At 40.1% G+C, this 21,266-nt stretch overlaps 1 protein-coding gene across 5 annotated transcripts in view; it reads right to left on the reverse strand.

Annotated features, from left to right (window-relative positions):
• The window catches only part of ELMO1 (engulfment and cell motility 1), a 311,982-nt gene that overhangs the window by 252,572 nt on the left and 38,144 nt on the right, over window positions 1-21,266 (reverse strand). For 4 of the 5 annotated variants that reach the window (XM_030445753.1, XM_030445755.1, XM_030445752.1 and 1 more), the window contains one exon: window positions 10,830-10,979. The exons of the other annotated variant lie outside the window; for it this stretch is intronic. In XM_030445753.1, coding sequence (XP_030301613.1) covers window positions 10,830-10,907 — 78 coding nt within the window. In that variant the 5' untranslated portion in view covers window positions 10,908-10,979. The remainder of the gene's footprint in view (window positions 1-10,829; window positions 10,980-21,266) is intronic. 5 annotated transcript variants of the gene reach the window in all.

Raw genomic sequence — 21,266 nt, forward strand, 5'->3', positions numbered from 1 at the left:
ACTCTCTACAACTCCCTGAAAGGAGGGTGTAGCCAGGTGGGGGTTGGTCTCTTTTCCCAGGCAACTCTCAGCAAGACAAGAGGGCATGGTCTCAAGTTGTGCTGGGGGAGGTTTAGGTTGGATATTAGAAAGAATTTCTTTACAGAGAGGGTGATCAGACATTGGAATGGGCTGCCCTGGGAAGTAGTGGATTCTCCATCCCTGGAGATATTTAAAAAGAGACTGGATGTGGCACTCAGTGCCATGGTCTGGTAACTGCAGCAGTAGTGGATCAAGGGTTGGACTTGATGATCTCTGAGGTCCCTTCCAACCCAGCCAATTCTATAATTCTATGATTCCTATGGCACGATTGCTACAGCGCTGCTGTGACTGAGTACCACTTGGTTAACAGCAGCAGGATGAAAACGTGGAACTCTTCTGAGATACAGAGTTTGCCATTAATAACTCTGTAGTGCTTTACAAGTTAATAAATGTAACACAAAATACACTGCAATCCTAGTAAGCTGCTGCTCCTAATCATCTCTAGAGCCGCACTCCCCCTACACACGTCTCTAGACAAAATTTTTTCCATTTTCCCCCATTCATACAAACTGTCACCAGCACCCAGTTCACAGTGGATGTCACTGAACACAGGAGAGGGCTGCCACATCCCCCTCTGTGCCATGGCTCAGGTTGGGTCTGGCAAGAACAGGCTGTGGGAAGGCTCTGGCAGGCAACACGCAGAGCGGGTAAGCAGCACTTCTGCCTCCTGCCCTGCCTGCACATGGCTAAGCAGCACTTCTGCCTCCTGCCCTACATGGCCAGGCCTCAGCATCAACAAAATCCTTTATTTGCTCTGGGAGTGACAGGCAGGCAAGCTGCCAGCTCCCACGGTCCCTTCACAGCAGTATCCAGAAACCTTTCCTAGCCCTGCTACTAAAGGTTGCAAGAGATATCTATGCTTAGGCATCAATGATGGGATGCAACAGAAATGTGCAGAAAATGTCTCTGTATCAGTAATGTATCAGTACTAGAAGACAAAAGTAAACTATTATATTTTTTTTATTTTGGGAACACGAAAGATGAGGTTAAAGCCTATTTCTCTTCTCTGCAGAGTAGAGAATAGGCCATTCAAAGATAGTTTGTTTGGTTTTTTTTCTGCCTGTCTGTAAATATTCAAAGAAATACTGATATCAAAGAAAATGGACTTGTGATTTTGTTATTTTAATCTTCATAAAACTATTTTTATAGTTTTATCTTCATAAAACTATTTTATAGTTAATATAAATATTTATATTTATATTCCATACTTGCTGCCTTTACAGTTCTGAAAACTCTAACTCACCTTATTAGTTACAGTATTTCAAAGAATTCCTTACCATCAGATAGCAAAAACATTTCTAAGTTTTTCCTTCATCAAAATAAGTAATTTGTGCTGGTGCCTTTTAGTTATGGGGTTTTTTGCCTCTATGTCCTTCCCTACAATAGTAAAAATGAAGTGTGCTTTTTTATACATGCTGAGATGCTCATTTAAAGCTCTAAGAAAATCAAGCTGTAGCTTCAATGTATGAAAAAACAGAGATTAAAGTAAATCTTACACTCTCTATAGGAAATAACCCCTTCAGCAAACCATATCATAGCCATCTGCATTGAATGGATCAGTTAGTATGAAAATATTTTCCTAAGGCAGGTATTAAATTGATATCTGAAATCCAGTGGGAAATGACGACAGGGTATTATGGCCTCATGACTTAATGATCTGTGTACATAGGGAGAATCCTGCCACCAACACCAAGCACAGGCAGCACTAAAGCTGAGGTGAATTTACACACAGGGCAAAGCTTTAGCTGGGCTGGCTGATTCATACAAGTGTCCAAGATGCTGGCTAAGTGTAGCCCTAATTCCATTCACCATGCAGTAATACCCAGCCACCACTCCGGCACTCCCTCACCTACAGGTCTCAGGTCACATCTCCAGGTTTTGTGTGCACACAATTCCCCAACTGTTTTCTTCTGCCCTTGCACTGTGCTGGAGGTCGCTGCTTGTGCAATATTTTGTAGCATCTCTAAAGTAACTTTCAGAACACACATTGCTATTTCCCACTTTGATTTCTTCACCAGTTTCATTCTTTCCTGTCTATGAGGAACCTTTCTGGGTTCCTCATAGAGGTAACCAGTCACTAGGAAGCAGTAAGCACAGGTATCCAAGAATTTAGGCTGGGTGAGTCTAGGTCATTGTTTTATTCCAGGGAAATTCTGGGATGAGTAAAAGAAAGCTAAGAACATTCAGTACAACAGTGCACACCAAGCTCTGGGTCCAGTTCAAACCACCAGTGCACTGAACTGGGTTTAAAGCACTTCCAAATCAAACAGCAGTTCTGTGTGTGTGTGTGTGTAAATTGTAGAGAGAAGCCTCAGACTCAGTAGAAACATGTTATATATGCAGTTCAGACATACTGATTGTGCTACACCAGGGGTTGCAGACAGGTTTATTTCAGGCCAAGGGTGAATCTTTCCTTTTCAAATGACTAGTAGAGATTAATAGCTTTTTCTGGCTATTGGTTTGGTTCGTGTTTTTTTTTAGAGATTGATCAGGGTATCATCCTCCCAGGCTGACACTTTTTAATCATAGATGTAGCAAGAAAAAACTTCAACCCTTGCTGTCATTAAGCCTACCACAGAAAAACAGCAGATGCAGCACATCTGTTACTGGAAAACACTCAGTATTAAAAATAATAATAATAATAATAATTCTGTTCCTGATCATGCATCTGTCAAAAACCAGAATCTCAAGCCACTAAATACCCCATTCTGTCTATAATTAATGCCACCATTCTACTAACAAAGCTTTTAGTGCTGAAGTCATTTTTATGGCTATTAAAAAACAGAAAAACACCTCTCTTCATGGTAAGTGGAGGCTTGATCTATTACTGTCACACAGTAGGGCCTACAGGAACAGAAACAGGACTGCCCAGTGACAAACACACCAGATGCCAGGACACCTGGTGCCTTGATGTACTACGTTGCCTCTGGCTTCTCATGATGTAAGAGGTGAGGTTTTTCTCCTCCAAGGGGGAGGTACTGTATAGCTTTGGGCTTGCCTCTTAAGCCAGCCTTTCCTGCTCTGAACCACTTTGGGAATTAATTGGATACTCAATTGGATACAGTGGAGGATTAGCAAAACCAGACTCACTCATTAGCCATCAGGCATCTGTAAAAGATAGAGAACAGGATTTCCCTGACTCAGGGGAGCACAGGAGTGGATACCTCAAGAACAGGGATACCCCAGAACTGCACAGAGACCACAAAACCCAAACAACGCCACAGTACTTTGAGTGCAACAACACAACCCAAAACACAAAACTCCACCATCCCCAAGAAGAGTGGTAAAACCTTTCTCACAAGCAAGTGCAGCTTGATGATGACAGACAGCTTTTATTGGCTCAGTACACAGCCCTTAAAGTGTAAATTTTAACGTATCAGTAGGAACACTTCAGTATAAATATAGCAGAAGGGGTTCTGCAGAGCACACAAGACTTGAGGAAACATATGTGTTATGTCTTCTTCCCCTTTACTCTCAGCTGCAGTTTCCTCATTACTCACTTACTTCCCTCTCCCAAAGGCATCCCCACTCCTGAACCTGCACTTGAGCAGATCTAAGCCTTGACCCAAGATCAAATGTTTAAGATGCTAAACTGACTACAAGCAGGAAGCAGTGAAACATTTTATCAAAACAAACAAACCAGAATTTTCCAGGAACTTACTCCACACCTGGTGTTCTAACATTCCAAATGTAGCCAAAACATTCCCTGTTGTCTCAAATACTTTGCAGATAGGGACACCCAAAACTCCCAGTCAAGAATACTGAAGGTTTATAAACCACCTAGAAATCTACAGCTGTGAATTTCAGCATGTTTGCCTGCAATGTACTCCCACCACATATTTAAAATACAGTTCTCAAAGAACTTGAAGAGTTACAAAGCAGGGTTTTAAGATGTGGGTCTTCACACAACCACTTTATTGGATGAAATAAGATGAAATAAGATAGATGAAATAAGAAACCCCAAACCCACAGCTTGTGACTGACACATTGCTGGCCAACCAGGGTAGAAAAGCCTCTACATGAAGGTACTAAAAACGTACACTGGGGGATTTTTGGTATTACTTTCTTTTGTACTACAGTCTTGAAGGAGAGTATAATTGAATGATAAAGTGTACGTGAATATTCCAGCTGGTCAGAATGTGAATGAAGTACCTTGTAACTAGTTCCATGGTGTGCAACTCTAAGAATCTCATCATTACACATTTCCTTTAAATATAGCAGACTTAACTTCTAAGAGGTAACACTTCTGCTGATTCTTAAAAAAAAAAAAAAATTGTTAAAAGTATCTCTGTGTGCACGTCCTCCTGTGCCAATGCAATAACCTTACAGCCATATTCAGCTCTCATCTTGAAAATGTCATCAGTTGCAGGCAGCAAAATTCAGGAAGGTTCTGGCTAGCACTAAGAAGCTGACAAAATCAAAGCCAGGAAAAAAAAAAAAAAAAAGAATAAAACAACAACAAAACCACCAGGAACAAGGAAAGAATTAATTGTTTCATCTCTTCCCTAAAATGTTATTTCCTGATCATCCTTTACTACAACATATGACAGCATTTCTGCAGGACCCTAAGAGGAATGTATTTCAAGTATATTTTTCATGCCTAATTCCACTCTTATTAAAAATACTTAAACTATCTACTGCATTTAATTAATGTATCCTAATGTAGAAGACTACACCAAGCAGAAAGCATAAATAGAATCCATTAGACTGTAACTCACTAAAATATTTATATTTCTTTTTTTCCTCATTTCTTGCACAATTTCTAACCATCTTCTATAGCTACTGCCTCTTCAATCTATTAAGCTTTGCTGCTTTTTCTGTGTTCAACAGTATGAGACAACTTTTTAAGGTATTTTCCAGTGATGAGGTCCCAGCCACACACCACAGGATGTCAGCTCATCTTGAAAAATTCCAACCAACCAGTGAGAATGTGGCACTGGACAAGGCAAATTAATAAAACAGAAGATGTGACAATAACATTGCCCTTTCATCTAGGCTGGCTGGCTGCCACTACAGCAAAGAACTGGAGCTCTAATGATGACTGCTCCAACCCGCCAGTCCTGAAAAAATGAAATCTTATTCTTAAATACCCATTGTGCTTAACAATGATAAGCTCATCATGTTAACAAAGCACTGTCTATACACGCATACATGGCTTTTCTTCCCTCCCTCCAGAATGACACCTTTCATTAGTCCAATAAAGAAAAGATAATAAAGAAAATGTCACATTATGTTAGTAGATATGATTTTCTCACCGGTTCTATTAAGAATCTCTGATAGTAATAAAAATGAAATAATTGTTAAAAAATTGAATATTTTCACTGCATTTATATGCTGGTTAGTACCTGATTTAAGATAAACTCGTTCATTTTCTGTTTTGTGAAACTGAAATATTAACAGGTGCAACACAGAACAACAGAACTCACTGAATTATTGTTAGGGTCAGTTTGAAACCTTTTACAACAGCCCTAGCTTTAGGAAACTGAGTTGAGCTAGCTGACTGTTTTCAAATCTTTTTGAAATGGAAGCCACCTTTTGGTTCATCTCTCTTTGGGAGAGTCTACCAGCAGCAGGAATCAGGGTCCTCTCCATGTAAGGGATGAGATGCAGCTGCAGTGAGCAGCTTCAAGCACAAGCCACTGTCTCCAGTCCGATGGAAAAGAAGCTCCTGCAGCTCCTGCTAGCAAATCCAGGCAGGAAACACTTCTATAAGTCAGTGTAAGATTCCACCCCATCCTGAGCTGCTTTCTAATCCTCCATCTTCAAGAAATTGGTATCCTGTCAACTGTTAAAGGCACTGGTATTTCCCTGAACCACTTTAAACTCTGTGCAATAGCATTGGAAATCTTCACAATACATCAGCAGCTCCAGATGCTGCAACACAGTTACACTTTTAGGATAAGACTTCATATATTTTTTGCAGGCTTGTGGGAAGAAGGTAAGAGCAGCTCTCCTCCTCCATCTCCTCAGCAGTAAGCCCCTTGACTTTGAGTCACTTAGGCTACTAAGTACAGGAGCAACACTTCATGGTACAGCCTCTAGTACAGCAAGACATCAGTATCCCTTTCTTCTTCACCACTGGAATGATGCTGGTGTTTCCTAATATTGCACACATTTAGACTTGTGATGCTAGGATTGTATCAGTATACTGCTATTACTACTGACAGCACTTGCAAAAACTACAGCTATTATTAGTCCACATGCATGGTGGAAGTGATGTGCCACTTTCTTTTCTCTAATTAAGCGTGTCACAATCCCTTTTGAACTACGTTACTCCCCACAGTTTGAGAAACACAGCACTAAATCAATTAGCAATCCTCAAGGGTTCAGATTTAGGTCTGAAGCTCAAAACAATTTGAAAGTTCCCTTAAAGTTCCCTTACTGTTTTCCTTTTAATACGCAGTGAAGTACAATGACTTCCTCTGAATAAAAAAACCCTACAGTTAAAATTACATTTACAGGATACACTGGCAGAGGAGAACAGAAAACTTAAAGAAACTCTTAAAAAATAAACTTGCTAACTAAATCTAAACCTTAGAGAAAGCATTAAAGTAACGCAGCCTGTGGTTGCTCCCATGCACTGCACTGCATTAACATGAAATAGTCATTTGACAGTGCTCCTGTAAATTTTGCCCACTGTACCAGATTTGTGCTTTGAAAAGCAAAACAGACCTTACTTTTTCTACCTTTTTTGTTTTGTTTTGAGTATTTTTTGTTGTTTGTTTTTGGCTAGTGTAAAGATTCACATCTGCTCATTTAATCTCCATTTAATGATCTGGCAGATAAAAGTAAACCTGGAGGAAGAGACTGCACAGCCAAGTTTAATTACAAACTGTTTCTTTCCACAGGAATAGTATTTACCTCCAGCATGAAGAAGTTAAGCCTAAAGTTTAGAGAAATCTGTTTTCAGTAAAACTTGTGTTAACAAAGAAGAATGGATTTAAATGAGGTAAGCTAAAATATTTATTGTTCCCAAATATCCACCTCTTGCCTCTCCTGGAAGCTGTTTTCCCTGCAGCAGGAACAGTGAAGCTGTAAGTCCACAGAACTAAATATCCAGGTAAGCAGCACTGGCTTACCTAAAATAATTTGTGCTGTATAAAAATGCAGCCTAACAGCTGGGAATGACTTGTACATGACAAGTAAAGGCATGCAAATCTCCATCTGAACACAAGAAATAGCATCCACTTATGAAATGGCTACTTCTGGGTCAAATAAAGAGAAGACAGGATGGAGTAGCTAATGTCCCCCTTCACCTGTATGGAGACCATGCAGACCTGTTCTTAACATCTTCCACAATAATCAGCCAGAAGACTGGGAGAAGAGAGATGCAGTCAGTGTCTACCATTCATTTCTTCCTCAGACTGCACACCTATAAAGGCCACAAAAAGATCCCAATGCAAATTCAGACACCAACTTATTTTAATTCCTCTCTTTACATGACAGGAATACTTAAAAGTAGAAGGTCACCCCTATACTTGTCTCTTAAGTCAAAATCCTATCTTTTCATTAAAAATTCATTTGGAACACAGTACTAATATTGCCAGAAGGAATTTATGCAGAGAGAAGAGTCTAGATTTTTTTTCTTTTTTTTTAAATTTGCGATTGAGGAAAGTGATAGAAATAGGGGGAAACGTAAATGAAAAAAAACCAAGTATTCTGCAAAAGACTAACTGAACTCAGCAAAGTCCCTCTCTGAAGGAGAAAGCAGATAAGAACATTAGCTTGCACAAGCTTTAAAATCAGCTTTAATGCATACAGGCAATAGCCAGTTGCCAGGTTTACTGCAACTTAATTAGTCCCCACCTGGAAAGAGAAAGGGCAGTAAGTAATATGCAGTTGTGCCCTCCTTGTTTAAAGCAACTTTCCAGGAAAACAGCAGTTGTAAAAACCTGACATCAGATAGTACATTTCAATGAACGAGATGAAAGGTTGGCACAGAGGCTCATTCTGCAAAGCACTTAATTATATATTAATTGTGCAAGCAAAGAGTCTTTCTAAGTAAGTGAGACTAATTTCGTATGATTAAAGTTAAAACTGTCATTGATGAATCCAGGTTGAAAAACCTACAGAAATGAAGTGGGAAGCATCAACTAGAAAAAATTCTGTGCCTCACGAAGTCCAAGTTGTCACAAGTCATGCACTTGAAGGGGAGGTTTTTAATGGAAAGTTTAATAACACTTAGTTGAAAAAATACTCATGAGCTCTTTTCAGGCCCAACAACTTCTAGTACACCACTGTCAATCACTGTTGTTTCACAATGATATTTCCTCATTTTGAAAATACTTTATTCTCATAATTGCTAAGCAAAATATGTATATACACAGCAGGTGAACTGGGATACTGTGCAACTAAACAGAAACACCAAGCTATACAACAAGCAACCTAAAAAAAAAAATATCCAAATTTTCCTCTGAGCTTTTATTTGGTATTTAGACTTCAATACTTGGAATAGCCTCAGTGCCCTGAAAGATAAAGAACTTGTGCCATGCTACAGTGAGGTTTTTCTGTTGTTCTTTTAGAAGTAATAATACAGTGCTATTCTTTTAAATACTACCTTTCTTGCCAGCAAGGGATCAGAGAGGGAGGAAACTGGTCTGACAAAGTTCTTAGGATTTTCTGAATGCACGTCAAATGGTGCTTGAATAAGCAGATCCTACCAGACAGTGACACTGGCTATAATGACTGGTCAAGGGGCAAGTAATTTTTCCACCTTCCTTTTCCCTCCTCCCCTTTATCATCTCTGACAGCTCTCCATCTGAGGTATGAATCATCTCCTCCACTACAGCTCTTCAACTAAATAGATGCTTTGAAGAGATTGGGGAAAGTTAGTATTAAGTGAACCCAAGGCAGAGCTGCATGTTTAGAAGCATGTATCACCCTGTATGCTTTTGATGGGACCCTTCTAAAATTGCTCCCATCCCTGAAAAGGTAAATGCAAGAGTTTGTGTGTATGGGTATAAGGAGAGGATGTTTCTTTCACATCTTCATTTCTTATCATCACACCTGTATTTTCCATGTCAGAAGGATGAGCAATGAGACTCTCAAATGTCCACTGCATCAAGAGCAGGTTGCTGTTAGCCTTCTTCCTTTCAAGCTTATTTTCCCTCTTCTTCCTTCTCCTCCCCATAAAGTGTCACGGAAAGCTTTCAGACTCCTTGGCAGGTGGGGTTGGGAAGGTTCTACCCAACATAAGTCAGCACTGACCTTTTTTGTACTCTCTAGATCTTATATAATAAAGGTAAAACCAAGGCTCTAGGACAGTAAGATAGTATTTCAGATAAAATATTAAGGTTTCTTGAGAATTACTTTAAGCTGTTCTTTTTATTTATAAAACAATCACTTTGATATTTTACTACAGCAGCTTGGAAAGAAACTGAATAATATTTGTTCATTTTTGTCCCCACTGTAGCAATAAGATGTTGTTCACCAGGATGGAACATGCATCTTTCTCTGAACCCAGAATGCACAGTATCTAGCATTTGTTACATAAGGAGAAAAAAAAGTAAAACATTTTATAGTCCAGAAGGCAAGAGATTTATATTTGTTGACACATGCTTACCAAAAAATTTCAAGCAAAGGGAAAAGAAGAAGGCAGGTCTGGAAATCTAACTACAAAGTCCTAACCATTTGGGAATTCCCCTTTCCTCTAAAGGGGCTTTCACTGTGCCTAATAATCATACTGCTGTTATATCAGCCACTATCTAGTACCATATTTCTCCGAAGTTCCACGGGAATTTCCTAAGGATATTCCAGAAAAGGGTTAACCAGAAGTGAAACTGACTGCACTGCATAAAGAAATTAGGATCTTATTTCAGAAACGCATTTTCAGCAGGAATTTAAATTTTCTCCTCTCCAATAGAACTTGATAATGTGCTTGGTCCCCAGATACTACAGTCTAAAGCTTATTATGAAACGCTTTCCTTCACTCTGAGTACTATTTACAAAAATTATTATTCTAAAGAGGTAACATGCTGTGTGATTTCAAAACATTATGGATAAGGTTTTAAATATTAGAGAGGTTATTTTTAACATTAATACATGTGCCACAAAAACAATCTCAGAGAAGTCCACAACATAAAACACGTCACTTGTATAACTTGACTTGGTCCGTTCTCCTCTCCAAAAAGAAAATTCCTACAGTCTCTGAGTTTATTAGTTTCTGTACACTGACCCAAAACATTCCATGGGGCCACTGCATTAGAAATACACAACTAAACAGGACAACCCCTGTATGAAACAGCAAAGATCCTCCTGCTCACAGTGCACCACTACTTAGGTTCCAAAATCTGCACTTGCTGCAGCCATTCAGTATGATCCTGCTCCAAATGAATAGCACTGACTGAAAATTTTAACTTTCCACCCACAGGTAACAAGATCACCACATTTTTACAGTTGAGCAAACTAAGGCACCAAAGTGCCTTAGTGCTTGTGGGTCACAAGCACAGTAAATATCATGTTTAGGCAGCTGTTTAAAAAGAAGCAGCAAATTAAAAACAAACAAAAAACAAAAAAAAAAGAAACCCAAAACAAAACAAACAAACAAAAAACAAACCCCATGCCAAACAAACCTGCTAAACAGATCAAAAACAGTAAGCTGCATGAAAGGAAGAGGGTTACACCCCTTTTATCACATATGCACTCACAGAAATATATGTGTGCATTGAAGTTAATATAAATGCAGAGGCAGACACAGAGAGAACTTATTTATCACAGGGCCAGCCGAGCACACGTACACAGGCACTTACTTGATCTATTTCCATTAACTTGGGGAAGGCACCTGGCCATTCGATTGCCACCTTCACTATATCAGCAGGAGGGGGCATTGCGACGCTGCTGCTCTTCGGAGCCAGTACCCCCGGACACTAAATACCGCAGAGAGCCTCTCTCATTCACACCTGCAGGGAGAAGAGGGGAAAAAAAATTAAATAATACCGGAGCAGTCCAGACAGAACTCCAGCGCTGCCGCTTCACCTCCTACATTTTGCCTGGCTGGGCAGGTGGATGAAAACAAACGTATGTATGTATGTGTAAAGAGCAGAAGAACAGCACATTTTCCAGGAGCAAACAGAGGATACAATGCCACAACACACTGCACGGCTCGACAGCTTGTTAGAAAGATGGCTGAAGCACTGAAACGTACGGTGAATAATAGGCATGCATTAGATTTAAATAGAGAAACTATTTTTAAATGTTATCAAAAACGCTAGTGGGGAAAAGTGACAAACTAGAAGGAAGCTCCTTGTTACAGTGTCACTCCTGGAGTCTCAGGGAACCTGACCAAATCAGCTAAAGCTGGTGCTCCTGGAGAAGAGATTTCCCAGGAAGTTATGGCCAGGAAACACTGTTTCTTTTAACTATAGCAATGATCTTCTGGGTGTTCACAAATAGATCACTGCACTATAGCAACCAGGATGTCAGGAGGAAGGCAGAACACACAGCAGTTTCCACATATACATACACACACACATCCTCACCTAACGGATCCAAAGATACCCATGTATAAATACTTGGATATGGCAAAGCTCAGACACATGAATCAGACACATAAGGATACAGTATACATTCAAAATGGTACTATAAGCTACACAAAACCTCACAGTTCTGCAAGAACGCAAATATCAACAGTAATTTCAGGTCACATAGTGCAGGCTGTAAATTCTGGAGAAGGAGAAGAAAGGGGAAGAATCAAATCCTCGGGACTGGCAGAATCAAAGTTCTGTCTCTTGGCACTGTCAAAATTTGTAACCTCGCAATAACAACAAACATCTTTCATGTGGGTGTAGTGCTTACCCCAGGGCGTGCAAAACAAACCTTCTGCACCACTCTCCTGGCCCGGTGGCAGTGGGACAGCCACCAAAGTAGCAAAGCTCTGCAGTTCTCAGCCACAGCAACCCCTGCACCCTCCTGCAGACCGGCAGGTTCCTGCTTGCTTTGCCAAGCCCTCTGTGCCAGTCGCAGTGTTTCCTGCTTGCTCTGCTGAGATCCCCTGCAATCTCCTATGACAAAACGAGACAAAGCCATAGAAAAACCCCACAGGTGGCAGTCCCACTTCTTCTTAGCAGAAAAGAGAAGGAAGTGGTGAAAGCATGGACAGACACATGCTCGCACAGAGACCCTCTGAAAGAACCTTAGTTCAGCAGGAGATGAGCTGACAGAATATACCAGACCTCCAAAAGCCTCAGACAGGTGCAGGGCAAAAAAAGGCTCTGATCACCTTCAGCTGCAGATTCAACTAACCCAGTCTAACAACCCTTCCCCATGCAGCAGAAGCATGAACTCACAGCAGCCTTAATAAAATAAGGAAAACATCTCTCTATCAAGAAATCCAGCCTTCATGGAAAGGCTGTACCTTTCCTTTTTTCTTGCTTGTCCTTCAGTCGACTCTGAAAAGGTTCAGTCCTCCACATCTGCAAGTCCTGCTAAATTCTACATGGGGTTCTCACACATACTATAAAAGCAACTTACAAACTTTAACACTCTTATTTCCAACAATGCCAGTTCTGATGCCAACAGGATCACACATGGCCACAAAGAAAAGCACAAGGCAGTAAATAAGACAATGGATGGCCTATAAATAAGACCGGATTGCAGGAAGTGCCTTGAAAGACTAAACAACGTGATTAAGAAACACAGAGACATTGCCTACATTTGATAGATGTTACAGAGACTAGGAACAAACACAATGAAAGCATGCAGTTGGCTTGCTGGTCATTCAGAATAGCCAGACACCCACTTTTGGCTGTCTTTTGCCCCCATGGATCCTGAGCAGATGCAAAGTTCCTGCCTTATCTCCATTGACACCTCCTGCCATTTGCATCTCCCATGAGCACTCCCCTTTTTTACACAGTGCACTGACTCAATTAACCAGCCAAAAAAGTATTTTCAATCATCTGTTTTTTTACCATGTTTGAGTTAAACATCTTCCCAGAGGTGGCACTATCTGAGGGGTGCCAGGGGATGGCGGTGGGGGAGGAGGAGAAGGGAGCCTTGCTGCCAGCAATGAGCTGTTAATCCAGCTCAGCAGTCAAACAAAACTGAGACCTTGGCACCTTTTCACTCCCACACTCACAGTGACAGCGTTTCCCACCTCCCCAACAGAATAGTCCTCGGCAGTCTCAGCCTGGTGATGTTTTGGTATTAAACACCCCACTGTGTTTAAGTGGAGCTGGCTGACAGGCTTCTCCTCACGTTCCCTGGCACAGCAACACAACCCTGGCAGGAGAGATGCTGGAAGCCTCCTGAGTTTACTGACCACAACACAAAAAGAGCAGCAGCAGCAGCTCCTGTCAGACAGACTTGACTGAAGACAGCTCCTGATGAGCAAGATCTTATTTCCTCCTCATCATATTCCTGCTACAGTTTTTTATTCAAAAAAGATACCTGTAGGCCACCAGCCTATAGAGAGAGAGAGAGAAGGGAGACCTATAAAAACTATAGAATCCACCTAATGCATGGTCAAACACACTTTCTTTTAAGTGAAGCAACTCAGAGCACTGCTGCTTCTCACTGGGAGAGGCAAAGGTAATTAATTCACTGCTCAATACCTCTCCTAGGAGGAGAAGCTAACTTCAAAGCTCACAATGAATGCTGGAGAAAAAACGCTGACTCCTGACCACTGACCTAAACTATGAAAGCAAAACAACATCAGGCAGCAATAAATTTGTAGAAAACCCTACTCTCACATACAAATGTGGGCATTAACTCCTTTTTCTTTAGCGAGTTGTGGTTCTTCTTTACAAGTCACAAGGGAAGAAAGCAAATGGTTTAAGCAAGAGGAGTCAAGGAGAGGTGATGGTGAGTTTACTAAATAGAGCAAATGGTTTAAGAAAGAATATAGCAAAGCTGACAGTAAGTTGATCAAATTCAGCAATGGGGAAAAAAAGCATTTGCATTCAAAAGCAAGGTGCAAGAGAAGTCTGACACAGCATCCAGAAGACAATTCCAATGAGAGCAGTTTTTAATGCAGGCTAGCACAGATCTCCTACATAATAATAACCATTAACACACCTATGCTTATATAGTCATAAAACACAAAGAAAAGTGACAAGATCTTTAACTACACAAATGGATGTAGCTCCACTTCTCCCACTAGCAGAAGACCAACTCAGAGACACCAATATAGTCTGAATGCTGAAAAGCACAAATAAATTCATCACTATAATTTCTTTCTAGTTCTCAGGGGACATTCTAGGCAAAGATGATAACTTTTTTTTCCTAGTTTCTAATCTCATTCATCCAGTTCAGGATCCAAAAGAATTTAAGATAATAAAAGATAAAAATTTAATTCTACCTATGTGGCAATATGAGAAACACATCATATTTTTAAATCTTTTTAGGCCAAAATAGATGTTTAGGTGTAATCACAAAATTATGATTGCAAAGAAAATTCTACAAAATACAATTACTAACTACTTATTTCTTCAAGTGATACACACTGTGTTAGACATTTTCCAGTAAAATAAGAAAGGCATAATCCCTGGTGTGAAACACTTCCAATTTAGTAAGCAATTTTCATGATGTGAATGAAAAACTAGAAGCAATTTGAACTGCTTTTTATTATGCCAGCAGAAGTCAAGCAGTGAAAAGAATATGGACATTGCTAAAATGTCCAGCTCTGCTAGTTACAGAATTTTCTCAAGTACAATTCCTTTTTTTCTCCCAGGGGGATCTGAGAAGTACTGACATGTAAGGCCAACTTCACAACTCATTTTTATAACATTTATTTTCAAGGCAGGATCTGAAGGCAACAAGACACATGTACAGGCATGAGTCTATAAAGTGAAAGAGGGGTCTGAGGAAAAGGAAGGCAACTTCCCATTATTTTCCCTAATGCATGCATGCATGCAGGTGTAAGCTGGAGGAGGTTTAAGCACCTTCCATGCCCATCAGCACACTATTTTATAATTTGAGCAGAAAATCCCCACAACCAAAACATCCCTAGCATTTGAGTAGACTTTCTTATATCAGTGTTTTTTTCAGAACTATAACAGATCAGTACATTAAAGTGGAACTTCTTCAAGTTACTGTTATTACCACATAAATTATATTTTTGCATTTCAGCCATGCTGTGCAGAGCTTCCAGTGGTCTACTAAGTCACAGTAATGAATGCTCAAGTTTGAAATCAAAGGATGCTAGTTTTAATGCAAAAATGCATCAGCACAGACAATCAAGCTCTCATTTTACCTGCCTGGATAGGAGTGAGCACGTTTGTCAGCAAAACATATTGAATTTTCCCTTTCTACCTATGCACTGCATGTGGAAACCAGGATTTTATTTCTGTGTGAAATCAGATGTCAGTAGAAGTCTTTTTTTTTTTTTTTTCCCCTAAATTTGTATTGTAATTTCTCTGGCATTTTCCATACAGGATCTCAAAGTACTTTAAATAATGCACAAATACCAGAGAACATATCTCAAGAAATAAGCTCTTTTCTTAATCTACAGCCAGGAGAAAAAAAATGCATGCTTACAGGAGTTCTGTAACTTGCAGTTCTAGTTGTATTTGAGGATGGCAGCCTACAACAGCTATTTTCCTCTTTTGCAGCAGACAGGCAAGATTCAAACAGCAAGCCAGGCCACTTCATGAACAGCTCAAGTAAGGAAGCCAGTGGTTAAAAAGTGGAAGGAACACTGTACACATTTGAGAATTTAAAATAATAAGGCCTGTGTTTCTCCTCCCTGGAGAAAAGGCAGCATACAAAGGAATTACCTGGAGCTGGCACACAGACACACACACATCCATTCCCCCATGGCCAGCAAGTTTTCCCATGGCATTTCTCCAAGGCGAGACGAGGTGAAAGGAGAGCAGGGCAATAACACAGCCAGGACAGGGCAGGACACAGCAGGTGCCAGGAGGGGGCTGAGCCCTGCCCGGGCACTTGGGGACTTGGAGCTGGAGGAGGATGCAGCCGGAGGAGGATGCAGCCGGGTCCCTCCACTCGGGACCTTACGTAAGTAACCGCTTCTTGTCAAACCTCATCAGCTTCCTCCGCTCGGCTCCCGCCGCCCCAGCACACAGAAACTTAAGTGGCAAGTTCAGCTGGAAGGTCCCTCGGGGACCAAGTCTGATTAACGATTTTAGAAAGATAATCCAGCGCTGGATTAATATCCCCCAAGTGAGTTATTTTTGGAGTTAAACTGCATGACTGAACAGCCGAGTCTAAGGATCTGTAAACATGCTCTACCATCTCTGCAAGAAATAAAAACAGGGCACAGGAGCCAGGGGGCTGGATGTGTACACTTTGTGTACATAAATAGGCTTTCGTTCTGCTTTTGTCCCTTTTGTGTTCAGTGCTATTCACCCCTGAACTAGACAGGAGTCAAAGGCCCAGCAGATCCATGCCAATAAAACCCACAGATGCTTTGCCACAAATGGAAGATAAAGCTCTATAGGAGCTATGAGGTATTTTCAAGGAAGTGATGGGAAAGAGGGGGCAATCTCAGTGAGCAGGCAACCCTGGAGTACTGCTACTCCCTCTGCAGCAGCCACTAACACTGCAGGAAGACCTGACCCTGCTTGACAGACTTCCACAGTCCATTGCTGTCCACCAGCTTCCCAATGGGATGTTTCTTTGATGCTGAACCCACAATCTGCTGATCAATAAATGATGCCTCACATCATTAGGGATGCACCATTTCATACTATTATAAAATGAGCTTTGGACTCTTCAGGTTTAAATACGCCACTTTTTCTCTCCAAAATACCTGGAAATATAGTACAGAGGAAATTTTTGGTATATGGGTGCCAAATGTACAGAACAGGACAATTTCTGCCACTGGGGAAGCCACCCAGGAAAGACAGTGAACATCTGTGTGGTTATCAGCTCTCTTGTTCTCACCCATAACCTTTCCTAACAACTTAATCCCAAATATTTTTACCCTTCTGAATATTTTTCATGTTGTTCCTCTCCTTAGGAAGGATTTTATGTGGTTGAGGTTTCACTATCATTGACAGGCCCGCTTTCAAAAAAAGTACTCTTCAAAATAGAGTGGAAAAATGGGCTTTAAAGGGTGCTTGAAAAGAAAAGGTGGAAAAAAAACAACAGACTGGATGTACTCAGAATGGAAGCAAGCAGGCTGGCTGGTATTGCTTCCAAAGCACATATTGAAGCACACCAGAAAAATTCAGGTACCTATTTAACTTGAACTACCCTGCTTCTTGGAGAACCTTCTATCAAAGAACTTTTAGCTGCATGTCTATAATTCAGAAGAGAGAGGACTCAAAACTTTGTATTGATTAGTCAAGGAATCTGAAACTTGGTGGCAATTTAATATATAAGCTCTTCAAATTAGACATCAGGACAGTACCAATCACTGGTTCTAAAACCCAAGAAATTCCAAGGCATTAAAAAAAATTTAAAAATTAAAAAAGAACACGAAACAAAAAACCCCACAACAACCACCACACCAATAATAATCTGATAGTCAGAAGTAAGGTCTCTCTAGCTTCACAAAAAAAGCATGATTTTTGAAGGGTGCTGAGTACCTGTCTAGCACGTGGAATTTAACAACCATGGCAGGTATCAAGTACAGAAACACAAATCAAACACTATTCTGAATAAAATGTTAGTATCCATTTAAACTTTTCACAATTTATCAGGGCTTGCCACTTTATTTGAAGTTGTTTCTCATGACTGGGTTGTACTTAAGACGTTTCTAAACTGAAGCAAGCAAAAATATATATATTTCCTAAATATACATATATATTTATAAATATATTTCCTGAAAATATATCTTTTTAATTCCAGATGAATACAGTTTTCTTTTCCTGCCTCTGAGGGTAGCCTCACATAACCTGAGAGGTAGGAGGGAAGTAACTGGAAAAAAACAAAGCCTCAATCTCAGGCAGTGGTGCTGCTGTTCCTAAAGGGTTGCAAGGATAGTTTTTAGCAATAAGAAAGCTAAAAGGAAGACAAAAGGAACAAGAAAACTGGTGCTGGTAAACAAAAACTAAAATAAAACAATTATATCTATTACAACTCAAAAGAATGGTGCAAGTAATTTTCTTTTTGGTGGGTATATTTTAATATACTTAAGCTAAGCACATCCCCAAGGAGTCCAATGTAACTGGAAATGGAATAAGTTTATTAGAAGCTGGTTGAAAATAAGGTGAAGAGAAACAGAGAAGTTCATCAGAAGTGCTGCAAATCAGGAAAGTAATCCTAAGTAGAATTCATCTAAGAGAAGAAAGAACAGAAATATCAAAAAGCCACACACCTTTTCTAACATTTGTATGATCTAACTATGGTACTTAAGACTTTCCTGGAATTTGGATAAACTGGGGGGGGGGGGCTAGAAAGAATACACAAAAGAGCATCTTGAGTCAAGATGATACCACTTCATTGCTTCACTTTAGCAGAGGTAGAATCAAGAGAGTGATGATTAGCTATATCCCACATAAGATAACAAATATATGAAGATAAAGCCAAGGCTCGAGGAAACCCTAAACTTCCTGATAGAAGCAAGATGAAGCAGCAGTACAAAAAAACAGAAGAAATTTTTACTGTATCAATGCTTATGATACATGCAGAGGAACTAATGGTACAAGCAGGAAGTTTGCAGTCAAATGGAAGAAGAGAGGGCAATAGAGATGCATGAATGCTGAAGGAAATACTCATGTTAACTGGCAGCCCAGACAGGATGTTGAAGGTTGAAGCAATTATTTTCTAAAGAAAACATTCTGCAAAGAAAAGTACTGTGGAAAAGAGAGACGTACTGATACTCCACAGTGAATCAGCAGAGCCTGATGCTCATCATGCTCATCAGAAGTACAAGAAATAGCAAAAGAAAAACTATATACTATTTATGACTATAATGAGGACACGGAAGTTTTGAAGACACCAGGCTTTTGCTTCAGGCACTGCTTTTCAAAGACAACAAAAATCAAGAGAAGGAAAAAAAACACCTGTCGGTAATCTGGCACCAGAAAGTAGCTCCATCTACAGAGGTGTTTCTAGCAGCACTGTTTCTCATACACTTACTGAAATTAATGCATCAAAACAGCCAGAGGTCAAGAACACCTCACAGCTTCCTGACTTCTCAGCACTACACAGACTCTGAATCCACCTCTGTAGATTCCTAACTCTCTTCCAGTTCACACTCTCATATTCACAAAGAACAGTTTGCCCTTAACATTTGAGGATTTTTCAGTGTCTTCTCTCTGAAGGATATTCAGAAAATTAAGACTTCAAAAATGGGAAACACAGTCATGGCCATTCAGGGAAAAAAAAAAAAGAAAAAGAAAAAAAAGTACGGCACAGTTAATATTAGAGACCTTTTCTATAAGCAAAAACTTACTGAATAATTTGAGGTATTTTGCATTAAAGAGACTGTGTATCCAAACAATGTAAGTTGCTGAGACTAATCTGGCATTTCAATGGATGTTATTAAACCCACTTTGGCAACAGGAATGCCAAGGTCCTAAAGAAACAAAGATGGACACAGTCACATTTCAAAAAAAATTACTGTGCATATGCCTGTGATCCCACCAGGCTTTGCAGAGTACTGCTCAGTCTGTGTACCTGCAGGCCTGGAACCATTGCTCTGGGGATGTCCCAACCAGATATCACCCTTCTCTTCAACAGACACAAACTTGGGGCCATCACTTGTGATTCTAGATCAGGAAGAGCTTACACACCTGAGGAATCATCTCAATTATATTTCCAGGTTAACCATACAATCACTGTAAGGTAAATGAAAAGATACTGATGAGCCCAGGAACAGGGCAAGCTCTGGGTTCATACAACCAGAGCACAGAAGGTCTTTTGGAGAGATGCTAGAAACCTTTCAGAAAAAACTTGACCACCAGATAACAGCAGTGTCAATAACCAGTCCATTTCCAGGACAGATGTGTCCTAAGTAACACTTAATAAACTGCATTAAATGTGACAGTAACAGCAGATCTGGCACTTTAACATGGATATTTTAACAGGCCATGTGCTCACTCTGAAATTACAACAACGTGTTAATTTAAAAACCCACCAAATGTGATTTATGCTATAATGCTGGGTTACTAAAAAGAAAAAGGGGGTAAGAGCAGAAGGGGAGAGCCATCAATTAAGCCACTACCATTAAAGCTAAAGAGAGACGTTAGGATTGTCTCGTGTTTTCTTATCAGAAAAAGTGGAAATACTTTCATGAAGAAACCTGGCTCATGAAAAATACTAGCTAATTTAGTAAATATGTTTACTTCATTGCCAGGCTAAAAAAGTAATTATCAAGTCACCTATACAGTTCATACGATCTGTTTCTCTAAGTATCTTCTATCTGGCAAGTAACTATAATTACAAAGGCTACATCTAATTTAACTCACTGTTAAAAGCTAATGATAGTACAGCTGTGTCTCCCCTAGAATGCTACAGTTGAAGCTCCTGCTCCAGCTTCTCTGGGAACATGCACAACTATGCCAAGAATGAGCAAAAGAATCACTGTTTCCAACTGGCTAATAAACGAGTACTTAACCTTCCCACAATCCATGCATCCAGACAATGCCACCAGCACTGTCTGCACACTGATGACTGAACTATGCCAGCCACATTATTCTGCTAGACATCTCATGGCAATTTCCTTCTCCTCAGGAGCCAGAGCATCAGTTGTCACCAATTGCTGCTGCAACTCAATCAACTTCTATCAAAACACCTATTCAAAATGAAACAGCAGTTGCTCTGTGATGCTTTTCTCTATTATCCTAAAAACAAATAGACTGCCTCAAATAATTTAATATTCTCTTGGTTCCACCCAGGAGTTATTGCCAAGTATTTTACTTGCTAAGAACTTACAAATGCTAACTACAGAACAGGGAAAGGGTGGCAGCAACAGGCAAAAGGATACTATGCCTTTGCTGCATAATAACATGCATGCCTCTAACTTACTATATGCAAACAAATGGATGCTCATAACTGGCTTAAGTTTAAAATATTGTAATACATACATTATTCTGAGCCTCCATCCTTATGCTCGCTGCTATAATGAAATCCTCCTACTCCAAAAACCTCAGGCTTATGCCATTCAAAGTCCAGTTCCACAGTCAATTTGATGGTTTTGCATGCCCAGTGTCATGGCCTGGCCTCCTCCTCCCCAGTGCCAATGCTGGCATTTATCCAGCAAGTAAGCTGAGAGAATTGGACTGTTCAAAAACGAACTCCACAAAACCAAAACAAAGGCACAGTTTCAGCCAGATTAGCCC

Source organism: Calypte anna, chromosome 2 (genome assembly GCF_003957555.1).
Source record: "Calypte anna isolate BGI_N300 chromosome 2, bCalAnn1_v1.p, whole genome shotgun sequence".
Lineage (NCBI taxonomy): Eukaryota > Metazoa > Chordata > Aves > Apodiformes > Trochilidae > Calypte > Calypte anna.